This window comes from Hyla sarda, chromosome 4 (genome assembly GCF_029499605.1).
Source record: "Hyla sarda isolate aHylSar1 chromosome 4, aHylSar1.hap1, whole genome shotgun sequence".
Classification (NCBI taxonomy): domain Eukaryota; kingdom Metazoa; phylum Chordata; class Amphibia; order Anura; family Hylidae; genus Hyla; species Hyla sarda.
Window position 1 is genome coordinate 93,487,895 of NC_079192.1, and position 26,732 is coordinate 93,514,626.

The 26,732-nt window shown below is 43.7% G+C and overlaps 1 protein-coding gene across 3 annotated transcripts in view; it reads left to right on the forward strand.

Annotated features, from left to right (window-relative positions):
* FRMD5 (FERM domain containing 5) overlaps positions 1 to 26,732 on the forward strand; it is a 195,928-nt gene that overhangs the window by 91,725 nt on the left and 77,471 nt on the right. For all 3 annotated transcript variants that reach the window (XM_056571565.1, XM_056571567.1, XM_056571566.1), the window contains one exon: positions 7,241 to 7,345. In XM_056571565.1, the coding sequence (XP_056427540.1) occupies positions 7,241 to 7,345 (105 nt within the window). The remainder of the gene's footprint in view (positions 1 to 7,240; positions 7,346 to 26,732) is intronic.

The window sequence follows — 26,732 nt, forward strand, 5'->3', positions numbered from 1 at the left end:
AGCCAGCAGCGGCGATCGCCGCATGCTGGCTATTAGCGGCGGCCCCCGGCTACTGAGAACAGCCGGGGGCTGCAGAGTATGGAGCGGGCAGGAATCCCGAGCCCACTCTATACTCCCCTGTGAGCGCCGCATACAGTCTCCCCGTGCAGACGTGCAGATGCAGAGGACGCAGGTCTGCACGGGGAGAAATAAGCCACGCCCCCTCATCTCCCCCCCCGGACGTCTGCAGAGCAGGGGAGAGAAGACAAATACTGTACACAGCTTCTCATCTCCCCTGCTCTGCTTCAGAGGACACAGGCTGCAGAGTATGGAGCGGGCAGGAGATCCATACAGACTGCAGATCGCCGCCACACTTGTCTGGTCCGGCCCTGCTTGCCCGAAGCCGGGCTAAGGGCCGGACAAATTCACCTGCCCGGCGCCCAAAACTGCTAGTCCCGGGCGTCGGGCGATAGAAATTCCATATCCCTGCAGATGTGCTCAATCGCATTCAGGTCTGGGGAACGGGCGGGCCAGTCCATAGCATTAATGCCTTCCTCTTGCAGGAACTGCTGACACACTCCAGCCATATGAGGTCTAGCATTGTCTTGCATTAGGAGGAACCCAGGGCCAACTGCGCCAGCATATGGTCTCACAATGGATCTGAGGATCTCATCTCGGTACCTAATGGCAGTCAGGCTACCTCTGGCAAGCACATGGAGGGCTGTGTGGCCCCCAAAGAAATGCCATCCCACACAATTACTGACCCACCATCAAACTGGTCATGCTGGAGGATGTTGCAGGCAGCAGAACATTCTCCACAGTGTCTCCAGACTGTGAAGAGCACAGGGCGCCAGTGGTGAATTTGCCAATCTTGGTGTTCTCTGGCAAATGCCAAACATCCTGCACGGTGTTGGGCTGTAAGCACATCCCCCACCTGTGAACATACCCTCATACCACCTCATACCACCCTCATGGTGTCTGTTTCTGCCTGTTTGAGTGGACACATGCACATTTGTTGGTTGCTGGAGGTCATTTTGCAGGGCTCTGGCAGTGTTCCTCCTTGCACAACGGTGGAGGTAGCGGTCCGGATGCTGGGTTGTTGCCCTCCTACGGCCTCCTCCACGTCTCCTGGCCTTGCCTGTCTCCTGGTAGCGCCCCCATGCTCTGGACACTATGCTGACAGACACAGCAAACCTTCTTGCCACAGCTCGCATTGATGTGCCATCCTTAATGAGCTGCACTACCTGAGCCACTTGTGTAGGTTGTAGACTCCGTCTCATGCTACCATTAGAGTGAAAGCACCACCAGCATTCAAAAGTGACCAAAACATCAGCCAGGAAGCATAGGAACTGAAAAGGGGTCTGTAGTCACCACTCTTTTATTGAGGGTGTCTTGCTAATTGCCTATAATTTCCACCTGTTGTCTGTTCCATTTGCACAACAGCATGTGAAATTGATTGTCAATCAGTGTTTCTTCCTGAGTGGACAGTGTGATTTCACAGAAGTGTGATTGACTTGGAGTTACATTGTGTTGTTTAAGTGTTCCCTTTATTTTTTTGAGCAGTGTTCATACATATCGCGGCAGTATATACATACACACACATACAAATAGCAGCAGTATATTCATACATACATCCACACACATAACAGCAGTATTTTCATCGAAACACATACACATAGCAGCAGTACATGCACACGTCAGACGTATATACACACTCAAACATACACATAGCAGCAGTATATACATACATAAACGTATCATCAGTATATACATACATATATATAGAAGCAGAATATACATACACAGCCATGGACACACATAGAAGCAGTGTGTAAGGTGGTCCCTGAAGTTACAATATTAATCGGTTCCAGGACGGCCATTGTATGGTGAAACCATTGTATGTTGAGACCATAACTCTATGCAAACCTGGAAATTGGTTCAAAAACCACCAAAATGTCATCCAAAAATAGGAAAAGGTGAGGATTAAAGAAAAATAAGTAGATAACTAATATAGATAAAACAAGTCCTTACATATAAAAGTAAGAAAGATCTGCTGGGAGCTGTAATCACTGTCTATGTAGAGGACAGGAGCTTCTCAGGGTCCTGTACAGAACACACAATGTCCTAAAAAAGTGAAATTGAACCGCCTTTACTTGGTGTCCAAAGGAGCAGCTAACGCTGGCACAGGTAAAGAGTAGTACAGAACATGTAATACCTCCCTGTACTGTAGAGGGCGCTACCAGACTACCAGTCAGTGCATGCACTTCAGTAATACAGGTGTTTTACCAGTGAAGGTCCATTCTGATAGGTTCTTCCAGCCATTGACACTTTTCACAGATCTGGACTGTCTGTAGTATTGTATGTTGAGTCAGGTTTCAAGTTACAATGGTCCAGAAAAGACCATTGTATGTTGAAAATATTGTATGTTGATGCCATTGTAAGTTGAGGGATCACTGTACATACATATACACACATACATACCTGTAACAACAGCATAAACATACACACACATAAATATAGCAGCAGCATACACACACACATGTATACATATATCAGCTGTGTATACATACATACATACATGTGGCAGCAGTATATACAGTCACAACATATACAAAATTGATTCCTTCTTAAAAATGCTTCAAATCCCATGCAGATCACCTTTATCAGGAAACCATTATGTGAAATAGATGGGGGGGATGTTGGTGGGTTATGGCGCCAACAGGTACCATAAAGTAAAGATCCACTCTGAAATCTTTGAAAACCACATATAAAATATAGTATATTGCTTATGCCTGCTTTATGATTAATGTCCTAGAGCAGTGGTCTCAAACTGTAGCCCTCCAGATGTTGCAAAACTTCAAGTCCCAGCGTGCCCGGACAGCCGGTGGCTCCCAAAAAGGGAGGAAAAAAAGCAAATTGGACAGAATTGCACAGCAAACTCCAAAAATGGGCTGGACAAAATTAATGGCACCCTTTCAAAATTGTGGAAAAATAAAATTGTTTCAAGCATGTGATGTTCCATTAAACTCACCTGGGGGGCAAGTAACAGGTGTGGGAAATATAAAAATCACACCTGAAAGCAGATAAAAATGAGAGAAGTTCACTTAGTCTTTGCATTATGTGTCTGTGTGTGTCACACTAAGCATGGGCAACAGAAAGAGGAGAAGAGAACTGTCTGAGGACTTCAGAACCCAAATTGTGGAAAAATATCAACAATCTCAAGGTTACAAGTCCATCTCCAGAGATCTAGATTTGCCTTTGTCCACAGTGCGCTACATTATCAGGAAGTTTGCAACCCATGGCACTGTAGCTAATCTCCCTGGGCATGGACGGAAGAGAAAAATTGATGAAAGGTGTCAACGCAGGATAGTCCGGATGGTGGATAATCAGCCCCAAACAAGTTCCAAAGATATTCAAGCTGTCCTGCAGGCTCAGGGAGCATCAGTGTCAGAGCAAACTATCCGTCGACATTTAAATGCAATGAGACCAAGGAGGACCCCACCGCTGACACAGAGACATAAAAAAGCAAGTAAGTAAGCCAAAATCCATCTTGTGGACAGATGAGACCAAGATAGAGTTTTTTGGTAAAGCACATCATTCTACTGTTAACCTAAAACAGAATGAGGCCTACAAAGAAAAAAAAAAAACAGTACCTACAGGGAAATATGGTCGAGGTTCATTGATGTTTTGGGGTTGTGTTGCTGCCTCTGGGTGCCTTGAATGTGTGCAAGGCATCATGAAATCTGAGGATTACCAAAGGATTTTGGGTTTCACTGTACAGCCCAGTGTCAGAAAGCTGGATTTGCATCCCAAAACATACATCAAAAAGCACCCAGAAATGTATGGCAACAAAGCGCTGGAGAGTTCTGAAGTGGCCAGCAATGAGTCCAGATCTAAATCCCATTGAACACCTGTGGAGAGATCTTGGAGATATCTTAAAATTATTGGCACCCTTAACTTAATATTTGGTTGCACACCCTTTTGAAAAAATAACTGATTTCAGTTATTTTTTCCAAAGGGTGTGCAACCAAATATTAAGTTAAGGGTGCCAATAATTTTGTCCAGCCCATTTTTGGAGTTTGGTGTGACATTATGTCCAATTTGCTTTTTTTTTTTTTTTTTTTTTTCTTCCCTTTTTTGGTTTAGTTCCAATAAACACAAAGCGAATAAACAGTTGTATAGCAAAACATGTGTTACTGTCAGGCTCTCGAAGAGGGGGTCTCTGCCCCTCGAAACGCGTCGTTTTGTACATTTTTGTATGCTGGAAGAATAAATCTTCCTGGTTCTTTTACAAGTTGTCCTAGCGGTTATTTGAATTTTATTCTGCTGATCCACGGAGGAGAGTGCCGATCAAAGCACGTCCATTGATGGGATCACCTGGATCCACTGCTGTCTCTACGATTTTGACCGTCCACCTCTGCTGGAACGGGAACAGTGCAGGCTGTACTCCTCCATTTTATCTCCCGAGTGTGGGAAGCAAGCGCTAAATGGTGTTGTGCCCATGGTACAACACAGAAAGCAAACCTTTCTGCTATACACACATATTGGCTGTATATTTTTGTTACAACTGCTACTACGCTTAGATGCGCATCGGTCTCTCTATTTTTTTCTCTTTTCATATACAATTCCTGCAATCCTTTTCAGTGAGAGATACTTAATTTTCTAGAAAAATTCCAGGGGTGCCAACATTTACAGCCATGACTGTATTAGGGAATAGTATAGCCAGTTGTACTGCTGCTGAGACACCTAACAATCCATTGTTATATGAGGTAGTGCAGCAGGAAATGTTTATTTTTTCTTTAGCATCACCCCAGGGGAAAAGAAGCAGCTGCTCTCTGCTTGCTGATGGAGGTCTAGAATGGGGGAACCCTTGGTTATTAGCACCTAATGCCCCAATAGGGAAAAGTTTTTTTTTAAACCGCTCCTTTTATTACTACCATAATAATATTACTTATCAGCTGCTATATTCTCCACAGGAAGTTCTTTTCTTTTTGAATTTCCTTTCTGTCTGACCACAGTGCTCTCTGCTGACACCTCTGTCCATTTTAGGAACTGTCCAAAGTTGTAGCAAATCCCCATAGCAAACCTATCCTGCTATGGACAGTTCTTGACATGGACAGAGGTGTCAGCAGAGAGCACTGTGGTCAGACAGAAAGAAAATTAAAAAAGAAAAGAACTTTCTGTGGAGCATTCAGCAGCTGATAAGTACTGGAAAGATTAAGATTTTTAAAGAGAAGTAATTTACAAATCTTTTTACCTTTCTGGCACCAGTTGATTTAAAAAAATTGGTTTCCACTGGCGTACCCCTTTTAATAAAATTTCATAAATTATTATTGATACTAACCAATCCTTGGCACCCATTTACTTGCTATAATAAGGATAATACCTTACCGGACATCAAAATCGGTGGTTGCTAAATTCAGCATTGCTGCCCTTAAAGGGGTACTCTGGTGAAAACCTTTTTTCTTTAAAATCAACTGGCTCCGGAAAGTTAAACATTTTTACATTACTTCTATTAAACAACCTTAATCCTTCCTGTACTTATTAGCTGCTGAATACTACAGAGGAAATTCTTTTCTTTTTGGAATGCTCTCTGATGACATCACGAGCACAGTGCTCTCTGCTGACGTTATTATAATAATAATAAGTCTTTATTTATTTATTGTTGTCCTTAGTGGGATTAGAACCCAAGGCCCCAGCACTGCAAGGCAGCAGTGCTAACCACTAAGCCACCATGCTGCCCTTAGCATACATCTGCTATGCACTGTTGCTAAAATGGACAGAGATGTCAGCAGAGAGCACTGTGCTCGTGATGTCATCAGTGTTCCAAAAAGAAAGGAATTTCCTCTGTAGGATTCAGCAGCTAATAAGTACTGGAAGGATTAATATTTTTTAATAGAAGTAATTTACAAATATGAATTCAGGTAGAAGAAACAGACATGGTCACACATCTACAATCTTGTATAACGATCTAATTGCTTCTCAGCATAATATCAAAAACTAACAGGTTGTTAGTATACATTTTTGATCAAAAAGTACAAGCCCACTCGCCACATCAAGGCCACCTATTTAGAGTGGATCCCTAATGTCCCTAGCATAAAATGGCTTTGCACTGGGCGGCGACCACCACCGCCACGACACCAGTGCCCACGGGGGGGGGAACGACCCACTGGCAGAGCAGCCCCAATGCCACTCAAACCAGTCTATCGGTCACCCCCTCCCCCCCCACAGACACGGCGCCACAGCAGCAACGGACGCCGCACAGCACCACACCAGTGTGAGCAAGGTGTACTAGCACACTTACCATGCTCTCCCAGTCAGACTGGGAGGCTGCTAGGAAAGAAATGGCCCTTGTATAGCTAACTACTACTTATATAGGGTTGGGCTGAGGGGGTGGGGAAGAGTGCAGCACATGTTCAAACAAAAAAAAAAGGAGGGGATAGAAAACACAGTGTGAATTCGGGTAGATTAAACAGACATGGTCGCACATCTACAATCTTGTATAATGATCTAATTGCTTCTCAGCATAATATCAAAAACTAACAGGTAGTTAGTATACACACATCAAAAAGTACAAGCCCACTCGCCACGTCAAGGCCACCTATTTAGAGTGGGTCCCTTACGTCCCTAGCATAAAATGGCGTAGCACTGGGCGGCGACCACCACCGCCGCGACACCAGTGCCCACGGGGGGGGGGGGGGACGACGACCCACTGGCAGAGCTGCTGTTACACCTTGCTCACACTGGTGTGGTGCTGTGCGGTGTCCGTTGTCGCCGTGGCGCTGTGTCTGTGGGGGGGGGGGGGGGGGGTTCGACCGATAGACTGGTTTGAGTGGCATTGGGGCCGCTCTGCCAGTGGGTCGTTCCCCCCGTGGGCACTGGTGTCGCGGCGGTGGTGGTCGCCGCCCAGTGCTACGCCATTTTATGCTAGGGACGTTAGGAACCCACTCTAAATAGGTGGCCTTGACGTGGAGAGTGGGCTTGTACTTTTTGATCAAAAATGTATACTAACAACCTGTTAGTTTTTGATATTATGCTGAGAAGCAATTAGATCATTATACAAGATTGTAGATGTACGGCCAAGTCTGTTTCTTCTACCCTAATTTACAAATATGTTTAACTTTATGGCACCAGTTGATTTAAAAGAAAAAAGGTTTTCACTGGAGTACCCCTTTAATCCCATCACACCCTCATCCCTAATCCTGGTTTGTGTTAAAAATGTTATTTAATAGTTATATACTGTTGTTATCATGTTTTACAGAGAGATGCAAAGGGTCAGCAGCTGTTTGACCTACTCTGCCACCACTTAAATCTGCTGGAGAAAGATTACTTTGGAATCCGATATGTAGATCCCGACAAGCAGAGAGTAAGTGAAGGAACATCTGTTCATGTTGTTTTGTGAAAATTATACTAAAAGCCATATTTGTAACATTGAATGCTTTTTTACAGACAATATAAAGCATTGAAAAAATACAAGTCCACCTAGGTTTACCTATTATCCAACAGTGCCGATCCAGAATGAGTGCTGCTGAACTCTAAAAATCACCAGCAAAAAGGGGGTTATGGGTGCCATTAAAGTAAGGTCCAAAAACAAAGGGATATTTGCATCCGTACATTTATGGCATGTCTGCAGGATATGCATACATGTCTGATAAGTGTCCACCCTGTGACCCGCACCTATTTTGAGAGGCCTCTGTCCCCTTCAAGCCCGGTTGCAGACAGCAGAGTTTGTTGGAAAGCTGGAAAAGCTGGAGCCATGTGCTATACTATAGGCCAGTGGTCTTCAACCTGCGGACCTCCAGATGTTGCAAAACTACAACTCCCAGCATGCTCGGACAGCCAACGGCTGTCCGGGCATGCTGGGAGTTGTAGTTTTGCAACATCTGGAGGTCCGCAGGTTGAAGACCACTGCTATAGGCAAACCCTAAAATAATTTTTCTCATCATAAGTACATAGAACATACCATGACTAATCGCTTTATCATTAATGCAGCCCTTCACTTACATCGTGGTTGGCTGCACATCCCCTTTTACACAGAGAATTACGCAACTGACCAGCGATAATTTTTAGGACCGCGTTGTCCCAGCGTTTGGCTAACAAACAAAGAACTGCTTGTTCGTTGGCTGATCGCTAGCTCTTTTACACAGGACAATAATAGACCTGTGCGGACAATAACTTCCTTGTGTAAAAGGCCCTTTACTCTGACAATCTTCATTTTAAGGCTGGGTTCGCACTACAGAATTTCCAGGCGGAATTAAACTTGGAAATTCCAGTGCAGAAGAATTCCACTGTTGTTAATGGGATTCGGCTGCACAATGCACATTAATGAATTTCAGTGGCGGAGCTTTCTGCTGCTGAAATTCCTCCTCCCTCGTAATCTCCACCTAAAATATTTCTGGGTGGACATTCCATAATGTGAACCCTCACCCCCCTAAAACTAGCTTTCCATGCCAGCACTAGTCGTGGCCTCCTCCATGCTGGACTAAAACACAACAGATCTCCTGCGTGTGTCATCAGTGTTGTCTCTGTATGAGGCTATGTTCACGTGGAATTTGTGGAATGTCCGCAGGAATATTCTGCTGCAGGAGAGTCCCATTGATTTCAATGTGATTCTGCTACACTGTTCACATGGTGGAATTTCCACGGCAGCTGTTTCTGCTGCGGAAATCCCGATTTAGGCATTTCCAAAAAGAACAGACTTGTCTATTCTTTTTGCGGATTTAGCTTGGAAATGCATTGCCGTTTATGAGACAGCGAATTTTCAAGTGATCCTAGCACCTGCCGGATACTTCATATGTGTGGAATGTCCTCATGTGTTTTCCATGTGGATATGACGCACAAATTATGCCATGTGAACATGGCCTTTAGATTGCTGCTGGGACAGGCTTCTGCAGGGTGCAGTGCAGTGAAGGAAAGAGCTCATCGAATACTGCAGACACCAGTCACAGAGTGACAGATTTAAAGGAAAACTTGTAATGAGGGGGCGGAGCCTTGATGTCACGGAGAGTGGAGCCATGATGTCACTGCTCCGGCCCTTGAATCGCCCGTCATTACGCACAGAGCGAGTTTGCTCTGTTCAGTGATGACAGTGGGGTGCCGCAGCCGAGATCTCAGGGGGTCCCCAGAGGCGGAACCCCCGAAATCAGAAATCTTGTCCCCTATCCTTTGGATAGGGGATAAGATGTCTAGGGGTGGAGTACCCCTTTAATGACTTTGGTCATCAGTCTCTAAGGCTAAGTTTCCACTTGTTTTTTTTCTGGCAGTTTTTGAAAAACCTCCACTGTGGTTTTTGAGCCAAAGCCAGAAGTGTATTCAAAAGGAATAGGACATATAAAGGAAGGACTTACACTTCTCCTCCCTTATGGATCCCCTTCTGACTTTGGCTCAAAAACTGCAGTGGCAGTTCTCCAAAAACTGCCAGGAAAAAAAACATGTGGAAACTTAGCTTTAACCCTCTTCAGGTCTGCTGTGTTTTTCTCCTACATTGAAGCCCAAAACTATACATATTATTCCATGAATGGTCTAACTAGTAACTTTTAAGAATACACTCACACGTCACAGATTTGCTGCAGAAATTTCTGTGGCTGAAAAGGAGTTCCATTTTCATGGAAAGGGTATGGAGTTCTGCATGCCCTATTTAGATGATCTGAACACTGAGGCTAGTTTCACACGTCCGGAATTTCTGTGCGGAATTCCACATTAGAATTCCGCCAGAGATTCCGGAGCAGCAGAGTCCCATTGAATTCAACATGATTTTGATGCGCTATGCACATTGCAGAATTTTTGTGCCAGATGCTTCTGGCACGGAATTTTCGTTTTCCATGTCTTCATAAAGAATAGATCTGTTCATTCTTTCTGCAGACTCTGCACGGTGTGCATAGCCGTCTATGAGATTTTCCGTGTGAGCATAGCCTTAGGGTATGTTTACAAGGCTGAATTTGTTCGGAATGTCGGCACGGACATTCTGCTACATCATTGTCCCATTGATTTCAAAGGGATTCTGTTGCACTGTTCACACAACAGAATTTTGCACCAGGTGTTTTATCCTTTCTGTGGACTCCGCAATGCATTATATTTCTTTGTGGTTCTAGCGCCCGGCGGATTGGGCAAATGTGTGGAATGTCTGCAAGTGTTTTTTCCTTGCAGACATTCCGCACATTTTCTCCATGTGAATCAGGCCTCTCAGAACTTTCTGCAACAAATCTGACGCATGTGACCCACCCTAAGGGGTGTTTTTGTGGGTTTTCCGCTGCGTATTTGAAAGGGGCCAGGCTCTTCTCCGCTGTCTGCAGCAGATTTTCCACGGAGGAATTTACGCAGCGTAAATTTTGCCGCAGAAAATCTGCTACAGACAGCCAAGAAGAGCCCGCTCACTTTCAAATACGCCGCGGAAAATCCGCAAAAATAAATAGCATGTGAACACACCCTAAGAGAACGTTCACATGTGAGTTTCCCGCTACGAGTTTAAGCTGCTGTGGAAATTCCACGTTAGAAGCCCAACCTGTGTGAATGTACCCTTTGAGTATGTTTTCATACACTGACAGCCCCACGCCTGAGAGATAGCTGTGATGCATTTGAAAACTGTGCAGACATTCTATTCAGCTTAGTTTTCTTATTGACTGTACCTGAAAATGTTTTGCCTGTCAAAGGTTTAGAAAAGCAAGTTCAAAATCAATTGCATATATTGCAGAACAACATGTCTGTGTGGTTTTTACTTTCACTACTTTCATCCTACCTGAACCACAAGTCATCGGGGAGATCCCCAGTGGTGGAAAACACAGGCAGACATTCCATACATTTGCTTGTTCCGCCGGCACTAGGACCCATCTAAAATGCACAATGTATTTCCAAGTGGAGTCCACAGAAACAATGAACCTATTTATTGTTTCCGCGCACGCTATAATCGTGATTTATGCGGCAGATGTTTCTGCTGTAGAAATTCTGCCGTGTGCACAGTGCAAAAGAATCCCATTAAAATCAATAGGACACTCAATGAGATACTCTGCACAATGGATTGTCAGCGAGCTGCTACCAAAGCATATTAGATCATGGGTTGCACCAGCAGAAGCCTAGGTGCACATAAGAACCACACTCTAAGGGTGCGTTCACACTGAGTAATTCAAGAGGAATTTACTTGTAAATTCCAAATTAATGCACATCTCCTCTGCCCATTGATTTTAATGTTTTTTCCACTGTCCTGTTCACAATGCAGAAATTCTGCTTGCGGAATTCCGAAGCTGAATTCCTTTCCGCTTGAAGAAAGAGAGCATGTTCATTCTTCAAGCAGAATCTAATAGAAGTCAATGGTAAAAAAAAATTCCACCCGACATAGTTTTCACAAGGAATTCACGCGGAATTCAAGCAGAATTCCTCCTTATTTCCGCGTGGAAATTCCTCAGTGTGAAAATCAGTCAAAATTTCCAAGAAGAATCCGCTGAAAAAATTCTGATCGTAAATTGTGCTGCAGCAAATTCCCCCATGTGAATATAGCCTTAGAGTGTGATTCTCATGTGCACTTATGTTTCTGTTGATGCAAACCATGATCTCATATGCTTTGGTAGCAGCTGCCTGACAATCTATTGTGCAGAGCTTAAATATTGTATTTATTGTATATTTGCTATATTGCGTCATAGTACCGTATATACTCGAGTATAAGCCGACCCGAGTATAAGCCGAGACCCCTAATTTCAACCCAAAATCCCAGGAAAAGTTATTGACTCGAGTATAAGCCTAGGGTGGGAAATACCTCATCCCCCCCTGTCATCATCCAGACCCGTCATTAACATCCTCATCATCCCCTTGTCATCATCCCACACATCCCCCCTTCATCATCCCCTTGTCATCATCCCACACATCCCCTTATCATCCCACACATCCCCCCTTCATCATCCCCTTGTCATCATCCCACACATCCCCCCTTCATCATCCCCTTGTCATCATCCCACACATCCCCTTATCATCCCACACATCCCCCCTTCATCATCCCCTTGTAATCATCCCACACCCCCCCCTTCATCATCCCCACACCCCCCCCCCCCCCTTCATCATCCTCTTCTCATCATTCGCCCTCAGTGGTCTTCAACCTGCGGACCTCCAGAGGTTTCAAAACTACAACTCCCAGCAAGCCCGGGCAGCCATCGGCTGTCCGGGCTTGCTGGGAGTTGTAGTTTTGAAACCTCCGGAGGTCCGCAGGTTGAAGACCACTGCGGCCTTCAACCTGCGGACCTCCAGAGGTTTCAAAACTACAACTCCCAGCAAGCCCGGGCAGCCATCGGCTGTCCGGGCTTGCTGGGAGTTGTAGTTTTGAAACCTCCTGAGGTCTGCAGGTTGAAGACCACTGCGGCCTTCAACATCATCCAGCCCCCTCTCACCCCCTTTAGTTCTGAGTACTCACCTCCGCTCGGCGCTGGTCCGGTCCTGCAGGACTGTCCGGTGAGGAGGTGGTCCGGGCTGCTATCTTCACCGGGGGCGCCTCTTCTCCGCGCTTCCGGCCCGGAATAGAGCCGTTGCCTTAACAACGACGTATCTGCGTCGTTGTCAAGGCAACGTGACTATTCTGAGGCCGGGCCCGAAGCGCTTAGAAGAGGCCTCCCCGGTGAAGATAGCAGCCCGGACCACCTCCTCACCGGACCACCTCCTCACCGGACAGTCCTGCAGGACCGGACCAGCGCCGAGCGGAGGTGAGTACTCAGAACTAAAGGGGGTGAGAGGGGGCTGGATGATGTTGAAGGCCGCAGTGGTCTTCAACCTGCGGACCTCCGGAGGTTTCAAAACTACAACTCCCAGCAAGCCCGGACAGCCGATGGCTGCCCGGGCTTGCTGGGAGTTGTAGTTTTGAAACCTCTGGAGGTCCGCAGGTTGAAGACCACTGCGGGTGGGGGAGTTCACTCGAGTATAAGCCGAGGGGGGTGTTTTCAGCACGAAAAATCGTGCTGAAAAACTCGGCCTATACTCGAGTATATACGGTATATGTATTATTCTAATATTTCTGTGAGAATGGTGGTGCAGCCATACAAGTAGTGGCCATGCAGTACCCCTGTCACTCCCCATTTCCGTACCAATATCATGTGACCGATGTGACAGTACGATAAACTGGTGTCCAGGGGCAATTTGGTCGGCACTAAAGGAGATTGCACAGAAATACAATGGTTGTATGTTGTCTTAAAGGGGTACTCCACTGGAAAACATTTTCTTTTAAATCAACTGGTGTCAGAAAGTTAGATTTGTAAATTACTTCTATTAAAAAATCTTAATCCTTCTAATACTTATCAGCTGCTGTATGCTCCAGAGGAAGTTCTTTTCTTTTTGAATTCCCTTTCTGTCTGACCACAGTGCTCTCTGCTGACATCTCTGTCCATTTTAGGAACTGTCCAGAGCAGGAGAGGTTTTCTCCTATTCTGGACAGTTCCTAAAATAGACAGAGGTGTCAGCAGAGAGCACTGTGGTCAGGCAGAAAGGAAATTCAAAAATAAAATAACTTTCCGTGGAGCCTACAGCAGCTGATAAGTACTGGAAGGATTAAGATTTCTTAATAGAAGTAATTTACAAATCTGTTTAACTTTCTGGCACCAGTTGATTTAAAAAAAAAATGTTTTCCAGCAGAGTACCCCTTTAACCGATCAGAAGTGCTCCTTGGTGTAACCTGTTGCTTCACAGTAAGAGCCCGGCTCCTGGCATTTGGAAGCAGGCTTACGCATCTGGCAGCTTATCTGCTTGCAGTGTCTATATGATCACTGCCTTATGCTGGCCATACCCATAAGAAAGATGTTGGCTGAATGCTTATTTGGCGACAGCTAGCACCCCCATCTTCCGCACAAACATGCATGCTGGGACCGGCCAAGTGTGCTTATTCATTTCTTTATGGAGAAGGAGAAAAGCCACTGCCAGAAGCTTATCATCAATGGAACAAAGGATTGGGCATGTTGAAATCCAACGTGCTCCATCCCTTTTTCTCCCACGCCACATGTCTTCGTGGGCAGTCAGGCAGCTCTGATCATGGGGGCGTTGTTTCCCATTTCTTTTTATTGTATTATCTGCAAATATAGATTTATGCTTGTTTATTTTTATTGGGTTTCCCTAGTCATTTTATTAGAGTGGTACAGGCCAGATTCTAGATGATTGGTTTCCAAAACTGTGACCCTCCAGATGTTGCAAAGCTACAACTTCCAGCATGCCCTGACAGCCATTGGCTGTCCGGGCATGCTGGGAGTTGTAGCTTTGCAACATCTGGAGGGCCACAGTTTGGAGACCACTGTTCTAGACAACAGTATGCCATATACATGTGATTCCTGCACGGAGAATAACTGCTGCTCGTATGGATAGATTTTTCTGTCATAAAATGTCACAACAACCCTACGCCTATAAAAAAAATAAAAAAATAAAAAGCATTTAAGTGAACCTTCCCTGTTCTTGTCACAGTGAATGCAGAACGGTAAGAAGTATTTATAGTGAACTTCCCCCTCACTAGCTAAATATAGTTATCTGCATTTACTCCAGGAATAGCGCTGCTCAACTTGTAGAACGCGGTAATAGCATAAATGCCCCCAGTGTCTGTTATTACAGCTGGGGCTCTGTTATCTACATTGAGCCACAGCATCACCTAGACCCTGTGCATTTTCTAAACAAAAAATTTGAATAAAATAAAAATCTCCCTAACATATGTAATACCACTGCCCAACACAGCTCTCCCACTGTAATTTAAAGCATCCGAAAAGCCAAAGTGGAATGCTAAGCATGATCATCCAACTGGTAGGATGAATCCCATAGGAAATAATATGTAAAACCCACAACAAATAAGAGCCTATTGACACGGACATTACATACGCAGAAGGCACTGACTGAATCAGTCGGTGCTAGGACCATTCGGACAAGCACTGTTTCCATTTCATTTCCTTTGAAGAATGAGCATAAGTACGGAATTTCAATTTCTGCGGCAGATATTCTGTTGTGTGCACGGTGCAGCAGAATCCCATTGAAAACAATGGGAGGCTGCTGCATCGGAATTTTTGTGGAATTTTTCCGCTGGATTCTGTTTTGGTAATCACGCTGTGTAAATTGGTCTTTAGAGTTGATCACATTCTTCAAGTCTTATCTACATGCTGCAGACATTTTCCTTGTGGAAATATGAGCAGGGCAAGGACCTTTACCAATCAGGAAAACAAGCAGGGAGGAGTACAAAGTAAGGCTATTTACTACCCGGCTCGCAGCGATCTCTTTCCAGCCCCATAGACATAATGGCGCGGCAGGACAGAGATCGCTACTGTGTGCTTATCCCTTCTCGTTCTCCTGATTGGTGTGGGTCTCAGTCAGCACTGAAACCCCCCCGCTGATCAAAACTTTTGAGATGTCTCTGTGACATGTGAAAAGTTTTTTTTGTAATTAACAGGTACACCATCTTTAGTCAGCCCATTCTTTTGTGGATTTGTCACATATTTTTTTCTGCAGTCTTAACCAATGTCAGATTTTGTTGTAAGAGTCACAATGGAGCATTAGGTTAGCTTAAGTTTCCACTTGGTTTTTTTTCTGGCAGTTTTTGGAATACCGCCACTGCAGTTTTTGAGCCAAAGCCAGAAATGTATTCAAAAGAAATAGGACATATAAAGGAAGGGATTTACACTTCTCCTCCCTTATGGATCCACTTCTGACTTTTGCTCAAAAACTGCAGTGGCAGATATGCAAAAAAAATCACCAGAAAAAAGACCAAGTGGAAACTTAGCCTTATGGTATGAATGAATCCAGGCTTATTCTAAATCTACATTGTGTGGAATATTTCCACCATGATGGCAGATCTGTAGGAAAATGCACATTACGTGTTGATTCCACTGTGGATTTCACTTCTGCTACGATCACAGGAGGAGCGAATGTCTATAGATGGTGAACGAGATTTTACCCACACAGATCCCTAAGTCACAGCAAATATATACTAACTAGGATAAGGCAGAAGCTTTATTATTAATATCTCCTATGAACTTGTGGTCTCCACTAGTGTGGTCACTAAGGATATTATCACTAATCTTTAGTATACCCCAGTCTACCTATAAAGCACCCTAGATAACAGAGGATATTAAAATGGTTACTATAAAAACAATTTTTTAGCAGTTGGGTTATTATATTTGAGTCCCCTAATTTCCACTGGACCAATGTTTTCCAACCAGTGTGTCTCCAGCTGTTGCAAAACTACAATTTCCAGCATTCCTGGACAGCCAAAGGGTGTCCTGGCATCCTGGGAGTTGTAGATTTGCAACAGCTGGAGGCACTCTGGTTGGGAAATACTGCCCTAGACCCTCAGGGATAACTATTAGAATTAACAACACAGATCACCAAAAATAAGAGTTTGTGTAGAATTGCACCTTCTGGCCGCACAACTCCAAGTGTCTATATATCTATCCTTGCATTGAGTATAGCAAGATGATGAGGGAAAACAGTTCTATACAAATACATATTGTCCTATAGCAGCAATCTTAAAAAACTAGTGTGATTGGCTTTGGCTTAAGGCTGGGTTCACACATTGTGAGGGTGCATTCACACGCTATTTGTTTTTGTGGGTTTTCCACTGCGTATTTGAAAGTGGGTGGGCTCTTCTCGGCTGTTTAGTTGCAGATTTTCCACGGTGGAATTTACGCTTCGGAAAATCTGCCGCAGTCCCTACTGACTTCACTGGGGCTTGCGGCGGATTTTCCGCAGCGTAAATTCCTCCGTGGAAAATCTGCTGCAGACAGTCGAGAAGAGCCCGCACCCTTTCAAATATGCAGCGGAAGACCCGCAAAAACAAATAGCGTGTGAACGCACCCTCAAACAACAAAAAATAAGGCTGTAAAATAGGTGTAACAATTGCTGTTATTTATATAATAATGTGCCAGATTAAAGTCACTGTAAAGCGGCTACCACTGCACACATTGAGGGGAATTTATCAAACCATTCAGGCTGCTTTTTGTCTAAATTTGCCGCATGAAATGTCGCATGGAGGCCCCTGTGTGACATTTTCTGCGACATTTCATTTAGAAAGTTAAAATTTCATTACCATGGAGTGTTCTTATTTAGAGGACTTTGTGCAGTGGTCATTGATTTATCAATGTATTATTATTGATTTATCAATGTTTATGTGCGACTTTTTGTGAAATGTTGCACAAAAATCTCACAAATGTTGAATAAATGAAGTAAAACTGTTTTATGGGGATTCATCAAAGTCCGTGCCACATTTGATAAATTTAGGGGAACGTCTGCCACTTTCTCCGCAACATTTGTGCTCTAAACAAGATCACAACTCACATTCGTCTTCGTTAATTTCTCTTATTGTATATAAAAAAGGCCATAATTCCAACATTTCTTTTAAACAACTGCTGCCTTTCCACAGATGTTTATATAACACATTATTTTAAAAAAGAAATAAATAAATAAACGCCATAAAATAGGTATAAAAACTGACTTTTTATGTCTGAGAATGTGTATTGTGCCTATTATATGGTCATTATTTTAATTTTATATTGTGTGAACCCATAACTATGTGAGTAACACAGCCACTTAGCATGAATTCTTTAATTAAGAGGGTATTTTATTTCCATCTCTTCAAGTGGATCTGTAAAGATCCACCTAGCCATAATAAGTATTTTTGTAATATGCTTTCATTACCTGTTTGTTACTGTTTACAGATCTCCCTCTAATTCAGTTCCATTGTTGACCGTTCATTTTCTGTGATTACAACCTGTGCTATGCTTTAGCCGAACAGGCTACGCTTGAGCAGTGAGTGCTGGCTCGTTCATTACTGGGGATGGTGGGGACTCAAGAGAGCTTCCATCCCCAATATGATAGCACCTCTGATTCCTGGCTACAGCTAGTTGTTGTGAGGATCCCCTGAAGATGTGGCACTGCTGTGGTGACCCTTTGCTTGGTCTCAATGCTGCTGTGGGTGCTGCTCACAGCAGCATCAGGAGCATGCACGTTCAGGCCAGTAGCGCTCACATGACCAGAGCGCTTATGACCTTAAGTGCTAATGAAGTTAAAATGTGCGGCACTCAAAACCAGGAAGTGAGAACAGGACAGGGTGCTGAGTTGCATGGAACCAGGCAAGTGGGAATACCCCTTTAAGTACATGATCAGTAGAAAGACTGATATACTTTGGCCACCAGGTGTCACTGTAGTTTCAGAGTACAGTGGTCCCTCAAGTTACAATATTAATCGGTTCCAGGACGACCATTGTATGTTGAAACCTTTGTATGTTGAGACCATAACTCTACGAAAACCTGGTAATTGGTTCTGAAGCCTCCAAAATGTCATCCAAAAATAGGAAAAAGTGAGGATTAAAGAAAAATAAGTAGATAACTAATACAGATAAAGCAAATCCTTACATATAAAACTAAGAAATCTTCTGGGAGCTGTAAATCACTGTCTATGTAGAGGACAGGAGCTTCTTCAGGGTCCTGCACAGTACACACAGTGTCCTAAAAAAAAAAAAGTAAAATGGAGCCGCCCTCACCTGGTTTCCAAAGGAGTAGCTAACCCTGGCACAGGTTAAGAGTAGTACAGAACATGTAGTACATGTAGCTCGTGTATCTCTGGCTCTCCCTTAGGCTAGGTTTCCACACAGGTTTTTTTCAGGCATTTTTTGGAAAGCTGCCACTGCAATTTTTGAGCCAAAGCCAGAAGTGCATTCCGAAGGAATGGGAAATATAAAGGAAGATCAACTTCTGGCTTTGGCTCAAAAACTGCAGTGGCAGTTCTACAGTAAAAAAAACCTGTGTGGAAACCTATCCTTAGAGATGCATGGAGGGCGCGTTCCGACCCCTGCTCTGTGCGTGAGGAGAACCATAGAGATTGTAGGGGTTTCCAACGGCTGGACCCTCTGCAATCAGACACCTATCTACTATCCTTTGAATAAGGGATACATTTACCTACATGTACAACTACAATTCGCTCCCTCCCCTATATTAACCTCTTAAGGACCAATGACGTTGTGGAACGTCATGGCACCCTGGGCTTTAAGAACCAATGACGTTCCACAATGTCATGGCATTTTCCGGTCCCAGCCGCTCACCGGGCAGAGATCGGAACCGGATGCCTGCTGAAATCCTTCAGCAGGCATCCAGGGCAAACGCCGAGGGGGGCCATGTAGGAAATCGCCCTTGCGATCTGCGGCGATACCGGGCTGATCGGGTCTCTGGGACCCGACCGCCCGGTAATTTAGCATGATCCCGGCTGTCACAGACAGCCAGGACCATGCTAACGTATAGGAGTGAGGTGGCAAGCCTGCCACCTCCTCCGATCCCCTGCGATTCTTCGGTTAGCTAACCGACCAATCGCAGGGGGGCGGTTACTTCCTCCCTCCCTGCCCGGCCCCTGGAAGTCCGGAGAGGACGGGAGGAAGACCGGAGGACACGGCGGGGGGACGGGGGAGTGCTGGGGCCCGGCCCCGGTACTTACCTCGTCCCTGAAGACCCGGATCCCGGCGATGAAGACGGCGGCGGCAGGTGAGTAGATCTTCAGCCGCGGTCGGGCCCTTTACAGCAATGCACGTCGCCGTAAAGCGACATGCATTGCTGTATTGGGACCCTGTATACTACAACTCCCAGCATGCCCAGACATGGGCATGCTGGGAGTTGCAGTTTTGCAACATCTGGAGGTCCACAGTTTGGAGACCACTGTTCCCTTCCAGATGTTGCAAAACTACACATCCTCAGCATGCCCTTACTGTCCAGGCATGCTGGGAGTTGTAGTTCTGTAACATCTGGCCCTTCAGATGTTGCAGAACTACAACTCCCAGCATGCCTGGACAGTTTTGGCATACTGGGAGTTGTAGTTTTGCAACATCTGGAAGGGCACAGATTGGGAACCACTGTATTAGTGGTCTGCAAACTGTAGTCCTCCAGATGTTGCAAAACTACAACTCCAAGCATGCTGGGAGTTGTAGTTCGGCAACATCTGGCTCTAAAGATGTTGCCGAACTACTACTTCCAGCATGCCTGAGAATGTTTGGGAGTAGTGGTTTTGCAACAACTGGAAGCACACTGGTTGGGTAACATTGTCTGTTTCCTAACTCAGTGTTTCCCAACCCGTGTGCCTCCAGCTGTTGCAAAACTATAACTACCAGCATGCACTGAAAGACTGTGCATGCTGGGAGTTGTAGTTTTGCAACAGTTGGAGGTTCCCCCCCTGTGAATGTACAGGGTACATTCACATGGGCAGGGGGTTTACAGTGAGTATCAGGCTGCAAGTTTGCGATGCAGCAAATTTTGCGCGGCAGCTCAAACTCGCAGCGGGAAACTCGCTGTAACCCCCCACCCGTGTGACTGTACCATAAAAACACTACACTACATTAACACAAAATAAAATAAAAAACACTACATATACACATACCCCTACACAGCCCCCCTCCCCTCCCCAATAAAAATGAAAACGTCTGGTACGCCACTGTTTTCAAAATGGAGCCTCCAGCTGTTGCAAAACAACTCCCAGTATTGCCGGACAGCCGTTGACTGTCCAGGCATGCTGGGAGTTTTGCAACAGCTGGAGGCACCCTGTTTGGGAATCACTGGCGTAGAATACCCCTATGTCCACCCCTATGCAAATCCCTTATTCAGGCCTCAAATGCGCATGGCACTCTCACTTTGGAGCCCTGTCGTATTTCAAGGCAACAGTTTAGGGCCACATATGGGGTATCGCCGTACTCGGGAGAAATTGCCTAACAAATTTTGGGGGGCTTTTTCTCCTTTCACCCCTTATGAAAAGGTGAAGTTGGGGTCTACACCAGCATGTTAGTGTAAAAAAATTAATTTTTTACACTAACATGCTGGTGTTGCCCCATACTTTTCAATTTGACAAGAGGTAAAAGGGAAAAAAGCCCCCCAAAATTTGTAATGCAATTTCTCCCGACTACGGAGATACCCCATATGTGGGCACAAAGTGCTCTGAGGGCGCACAACAAGGCCCAGAAGGGAGAGTGCGCCATGTACATTTGAGGTGATTTGCACAGGGGTGGCTGATTGTTACAGCGGTTTTGACAAACGCAAAAAAAAACAAAAAAACACATGTGACCCCATTTCGGAAACTACACCCCTCACGGAATGTAATGAGGGGTGCAGTGAGAAGTGAGCATTTACACCCCACTGGTGTCTGACAGATCTTTGGAACAGTGGGCTGTGCAAATAAAAAATTTTGTACAGCCCACTGTTCCAAAGATCTGACAGACACCAGTGGGGGGTAAATGCTCACTAGACCCCTTAAGGAACGTAACAAGGGGTACAGTTTCCAAAATGGTATGCCATGTGGGGGTTATTTTGCTGTCCTGGCACCATAGGGGCTTCCTAAATGCTACATGCCCCCCGAGCAAAATTTGCTCTCAAAAAGCCAAATATGACTCCTTCTCTTCTGAGCATTGGTGTTTGCCCGTAGTGCGCTTCAGGTCAACTTATGGGGTACCTCCATACTCAGAAGAGATGGGGTTACAAATTTTGGGGGGTATTTTCTGCTATTAACCCTTGCAAAAATGTGAAATTTGAGGGGGGAAACACACATTTTAGTGAAATTTTTTTTTTTTTTTACGTATGCAAAAGTCATGAAACCCATGTGGGGTATTAAGGCTCACTTTATTCCTTGTTATGTTCCTCATGGGGTCTAGTTTCCAAAATGGTATGCCATGTGGGTATTTTTTGCTGTCCTGGCACCATAGGGGCTTCCTAAATGCTACATGCCCCCCGAGCAAAATTTGCTCTCAAAAAGCCAAATATGACTCCTTCTCTTCTGAGCATTGGAGTTTGCCCGTAGTGCGCTTCAGGTCAACTTATGGGGTACCTCCATACTCAGAAAAGATGGGGTTACAAATTTTGGGGGGTATTTTCTGCTATTAACCCTTGCATAAATGTGAAATTTGGGGGGAAACACACATTTTAGTGAATTTTTGTAAAATTTTTTTTTACATATGCAAAAGTCGTGAAACACCTGTGGGGTATTAAGGCTCACTTTATTCCTTGTTACGTTCCTCAAGGGGTCTAGTTTCCAAAATGGTATGCCATGTGTTTTTTTTTTCCTGTTCTGGCACCATAGGGGCTTCCTAAATGCAACATGCCCCCCAAAAACCATTTCAGAAAAACGTACTCTCCAAAATCCCCTTGTCGCTCCTTCGCTTCTGAGCCCTTTACTGCGCCCGCAGAACACTTTACATAGACATATGAGGTATATGTTTACTCGAGAGAAATTGGGCTACAAATATAAGTAGATATTTTCTCCTTTTACCCCTTGTAAAAATTCAAAAATTGGGTCTACAAGAACATGCGAGTGTAAAAAATTAAGATTGTGAATTCTCTCCTTCACTTTGCTGCTATTCCTGTGAAACACCTAAAGGTTTAAAATGCTGACTGAATGTCATTTTGAATACTTTGTGGGGTGCAGTTTTTATAATGGGGTCATTTGTGGGGTATTTCTAAAATGAAGACCCTTCAAATCCACTTCAAACCTGAACTGGTCCCTGAAAAATGGTGATTTTGGAAATTTTGTGAAAAATTGGAAAATTGCTGCTGAACTTTGAAGCCCTCTGGTGTCTTCCAAAAGTAAAAACATGTCAATTTTATGATGCAAACATAAAGTAGACATATTGGGGGATATTTATCAAAGTTGTCTATGTCCCGCATCAATATAGACCAAACTACAGAGGGTTTGGCTGGTCTATTGTGCACCTAATTTATCAAATGGCGCACAGCTCTTGATAAATTCTGTGCACAGACTGCATGATCTATGCTTTAGTCTATATTTAAACCTGCTCCAACATGGTCCGACATTTCGGCGTACTTTCAGCCTATGCGACTTGTCGCTGATAAGTCGCTTTTGATAAATTCAGCACCAATGCATTTTTCAATGCATTTCAGTCTAAAATAGACTTGCATGCATCATGTTCTAAAAATCCTCTAGAGCAAAAGTCGCAGAAAAGTCGCACATATTTAGACTGCGACTTTCTGTGCGACAAATTTAGACAAGAAAAACCAGTCTAAATCCTTTGATAAATCTCCCCCTTTGTATATGTGAATAAAAAAATATATATATTTGGAATATCCATTTTCCTTACAAGCAGAGAGCTTCAAAGTTCAAAAAATGCTACATTTTCAATTTTTTCATCAAATTTTGGAATTTTTCACTAAGAAACGATGCAAGTATCGACAAAATTTTACCAATAACATAAAGTAGAATATGTCACGAAAAAACATTCTCGGAATCAGAATGATAGGTAAAAGCATCCCAGAGTTATTAATGCTTAAAGTGACAGTGGTCAGATGTTCAAAAAACGCTCTGGTCCTAAGGTGTAAAATGGCTTGGTCCTTAAGGGGTTAAAGGGGTACTCCGGTGAAAACCTTTTTTTTTTTATTTTAATTTTTAAATCAACTGGTGCCAGAACGTTAAACAGATTTGTAATTGACTTCTATTTAACCCCTTAAGGACCAAGCCCATTTTGACATTAAAAGGGTACTCAGGTGGAAACCTTTTTTTTTATTTATTTTTTTTTTTTTTAAATAAACTGGTGCCAGAAAGTTAAACAGATTTGTAAATTACTTCTATTAAAAAAATCTTAATCCTTTTAGTACTTTTCAGCAGCTGTATTCTACAGAGGAAATTCTTTACTTTTTGAATTTCTTTTTTGTGTTGTCCACAGTGCTCTCTGCTGACACCTCTGTCCATGTCAGGAACTGTCCAGAGCAGCTTAGGTTTGCTATGGATATTTTCTCCTGATACGGGCATCAGGTGTCAGCAGAGAGCACAGTGGACAAGACAAAAAATAAATTCAAAAAAATAACTATTTTCCTTTGTAGAAAACAGCTGCTAAAAAGTACTGAAAGGATTAAGATTTTTTAATAGAAGTAATTTACAAATCTGAAAATATATTAAAAAAAAAAAATGTGGGAGCTCAACGTAAAAAGAGAAAACCTATACCGAGGATACTGCGTTGCACATACCCACATGGGCCAAGAAAGAGTACTAATAGTGTAAAAAGGGGAGGCAGTCCTGCTAGGCTAGGTCAGAGTAAAAGTTATAAGGTCAAAAATTAGGAGAAAGAGAGAGAGAAAAAAGAAAACGTGTCTAAAATAGCATAAAATGATAACATTTATTTGGAAAAATGATGTGAGGTCTGCGGCAGGGCCCTTGTCGCAGACTGGTCACTAGATAAAAATGGTTACAATGGTATAAAATGCTAAAAATATAAAATATGCACAGTGGAATTGCACTTCAACAATTGGACAATGAGACAATGAAAATGGGGCAATGGGACAGTGCAAACAGTATCTGTTTAGTTATACTGTAAAGTCATATTATAGGAGCCAGGATTAATCCAGATGAAAGTACATAGCAAAAAAGTTGATAATCCAATGAGGCAAATTTTCGGTAGCTCTGGAGCCTCCCAGATTTGGGCCCACTATAAACGTTTTTAGGTGCAGAGATACAGGCGATACCCCGACGGCACAGGGACTGAATGCAAGAGGGCAATCGCTATACAGTTCAGGCACTTAGTGCCTCTTACCGGCTACAGTGTGCACAGTCAGGCTCCCCTTTTTACACTAATTTACAAATCTATTTAACTTTCTGGCACCAGTTCATTTAAAAAAAAAAAAAAGTTTTCCACCAGAGTACCCCTTTAAGGACCAGGCCAATTTTATTTTTGCTTTTTTGTTTTTTCCTCCTTGTCTTCTAAAAATCGTAACTCTTTTATATTTTCATCACAGACTAGTATGAGGGCTTGTTTTTTGCGCAACCAGTTGTCCTGCGTAATGACATCACTCGTTTTACCATAACATGTATGGCTTAACAAAAAATACTATATGTGTGGGGAAATTAAAAAGAAAACCGCAATTTTGCAAGTTTTGGAAGATTTCGTTTCCACGCCGTACAATTTATGGTAAAAGTGACATGTGGTCTTTATTCTTTGGGTCAATACGATTAAAATGATACCCATGATTATATACGTTAAAATCCTTCTATTTTGATTGCCTATAACTTTTTCATTTTTCCGTATAAGCGGCTGTATGAGGGCGCATTTTTTGCGCCATGATCTGTACTTTTTATTGATACCACATTTTATTTTATTTATTAATTTTTTTTTAATAAAATGTGCCAAAAAAGCAGCAATTTTTTTTTTATTAATTTTTTTTTTTTTACCTTGATGCCGTTCACCGTACAGGATAATTAACATTATATTTTAATAGTTCGGACATTTACGCACACGGCGATACAAAATGTGTATTAATTATTGTTTTTTTTACACTTTGTGGTGGTAAAATGGGAAAAAAGGACATTTTACATTTTTATTGGAAGAAGGGATTTTTCTATTTTTTTTACACTTACTATTTTTACACTTTAAATAGTCCCATAGGGGACTATCTATAGCAATCCTTTGATTGCTAATACTGTTCAGTGCTATGCATAGGGCATAGCACTGATCAGTGTTATCGGTCATCTACTGCTCTGGTCTGCTCGATCTCCGACCAGAGCAGAAGACACCGGGAGAGTGGTTGAGGCAGGTGAGGGGACCTCCGGCTGCCATGCTGGATGATCTGATCCCCGCGGCAGTGCTGCGGGCGATCCGATCATCCATTTAAAGTACAACACTGCCGCAGATGCCGTGATCTGGATTGATCACGGCATCTGAGGGGTTAATGGCGGACATCCGTGCAATCGCGGATGTCCGCCATTACTGGCGGGTCCCTGGCTGCTGATAGCAGCCTGGACCAGCCGCGCATGACGCGAGCACCGGTCCGGTGCTCGTGGTCATGACTGAGCGTAAATGTACACCCCATGGTGCGTTAAGTACCACAGCACCATGACGGACATTTACGTCCATTGTCATAAGGGGTTAAAGTACATTTATTTTCTGTCTGACCACAGTGCTCTCTGCTGAAACCTCTGTCCATGTCAGGAACTGTCCAGAGCAAGAGCAAATCCCCATTACAAACCTATCCTGCTCTGGACAATTCCTGACATGGACAGAGGTGTCAGCAGAGAGCACTGTGGTCAGACAGAAAATAAATGTAAAAATAAGAGAACTTCCTGTGGAGCATACAGCAGCTGATAAGTACTGGAAGGGTTAAGGTTTTTAAATAGAAATCATTTACAAATCTGTTTAACGTTCTGGCACCAGTTGATTTAAAAAAAAATTTTGTTTTTCACCGGAATGCCCCTTTAAAACAAGACTTACTTAAGTGGATATTACAGGATCTAGAAAAGGTATTTATGCAGAGAATGGGTCAGATCTCTGTATTTTTTTGCACCAATACACAATTAAACCTGACATAACCTAAAAGGCAAACCTATACATTAGTCTTGCCCAAGTCATGATAACTCTTGTCCTGAAGACCTTCCCCTAGGAGATGTCATATGAGGAATCGTGTGTGGCAGCAGTCATTATATCGGTGCAATACAGCAGTGTTTTCCTAACAGTGTGTCTCCAGCTGTTGCAAAACTACAACTCCCAGTATGCCCGAACAGCCTTTGGCTGTTCGGGCATGCTGGGAGTTGTAGTTTTGCAACAGCTGGAGACACACTGTTTGGAAAACACTGCACTAAAGAAGCATAAGAAGCATCCCGTACAAGTGCAATAGTTGCGCTTTAAGGGTGCGTTCACACAGAGTAACTCAAGAGGAATTTACTCGAGTAATTCCTCTTGAATTCTCTGCTCCAAATTAATGCACATCCCCTCTGCCCATTGACTTTAATGTTTTTGTCCGCTGTCCTGTTCACACTGCGGAAATTCTGCTAGCGGAATTCCGACGCTGAATTCCGTT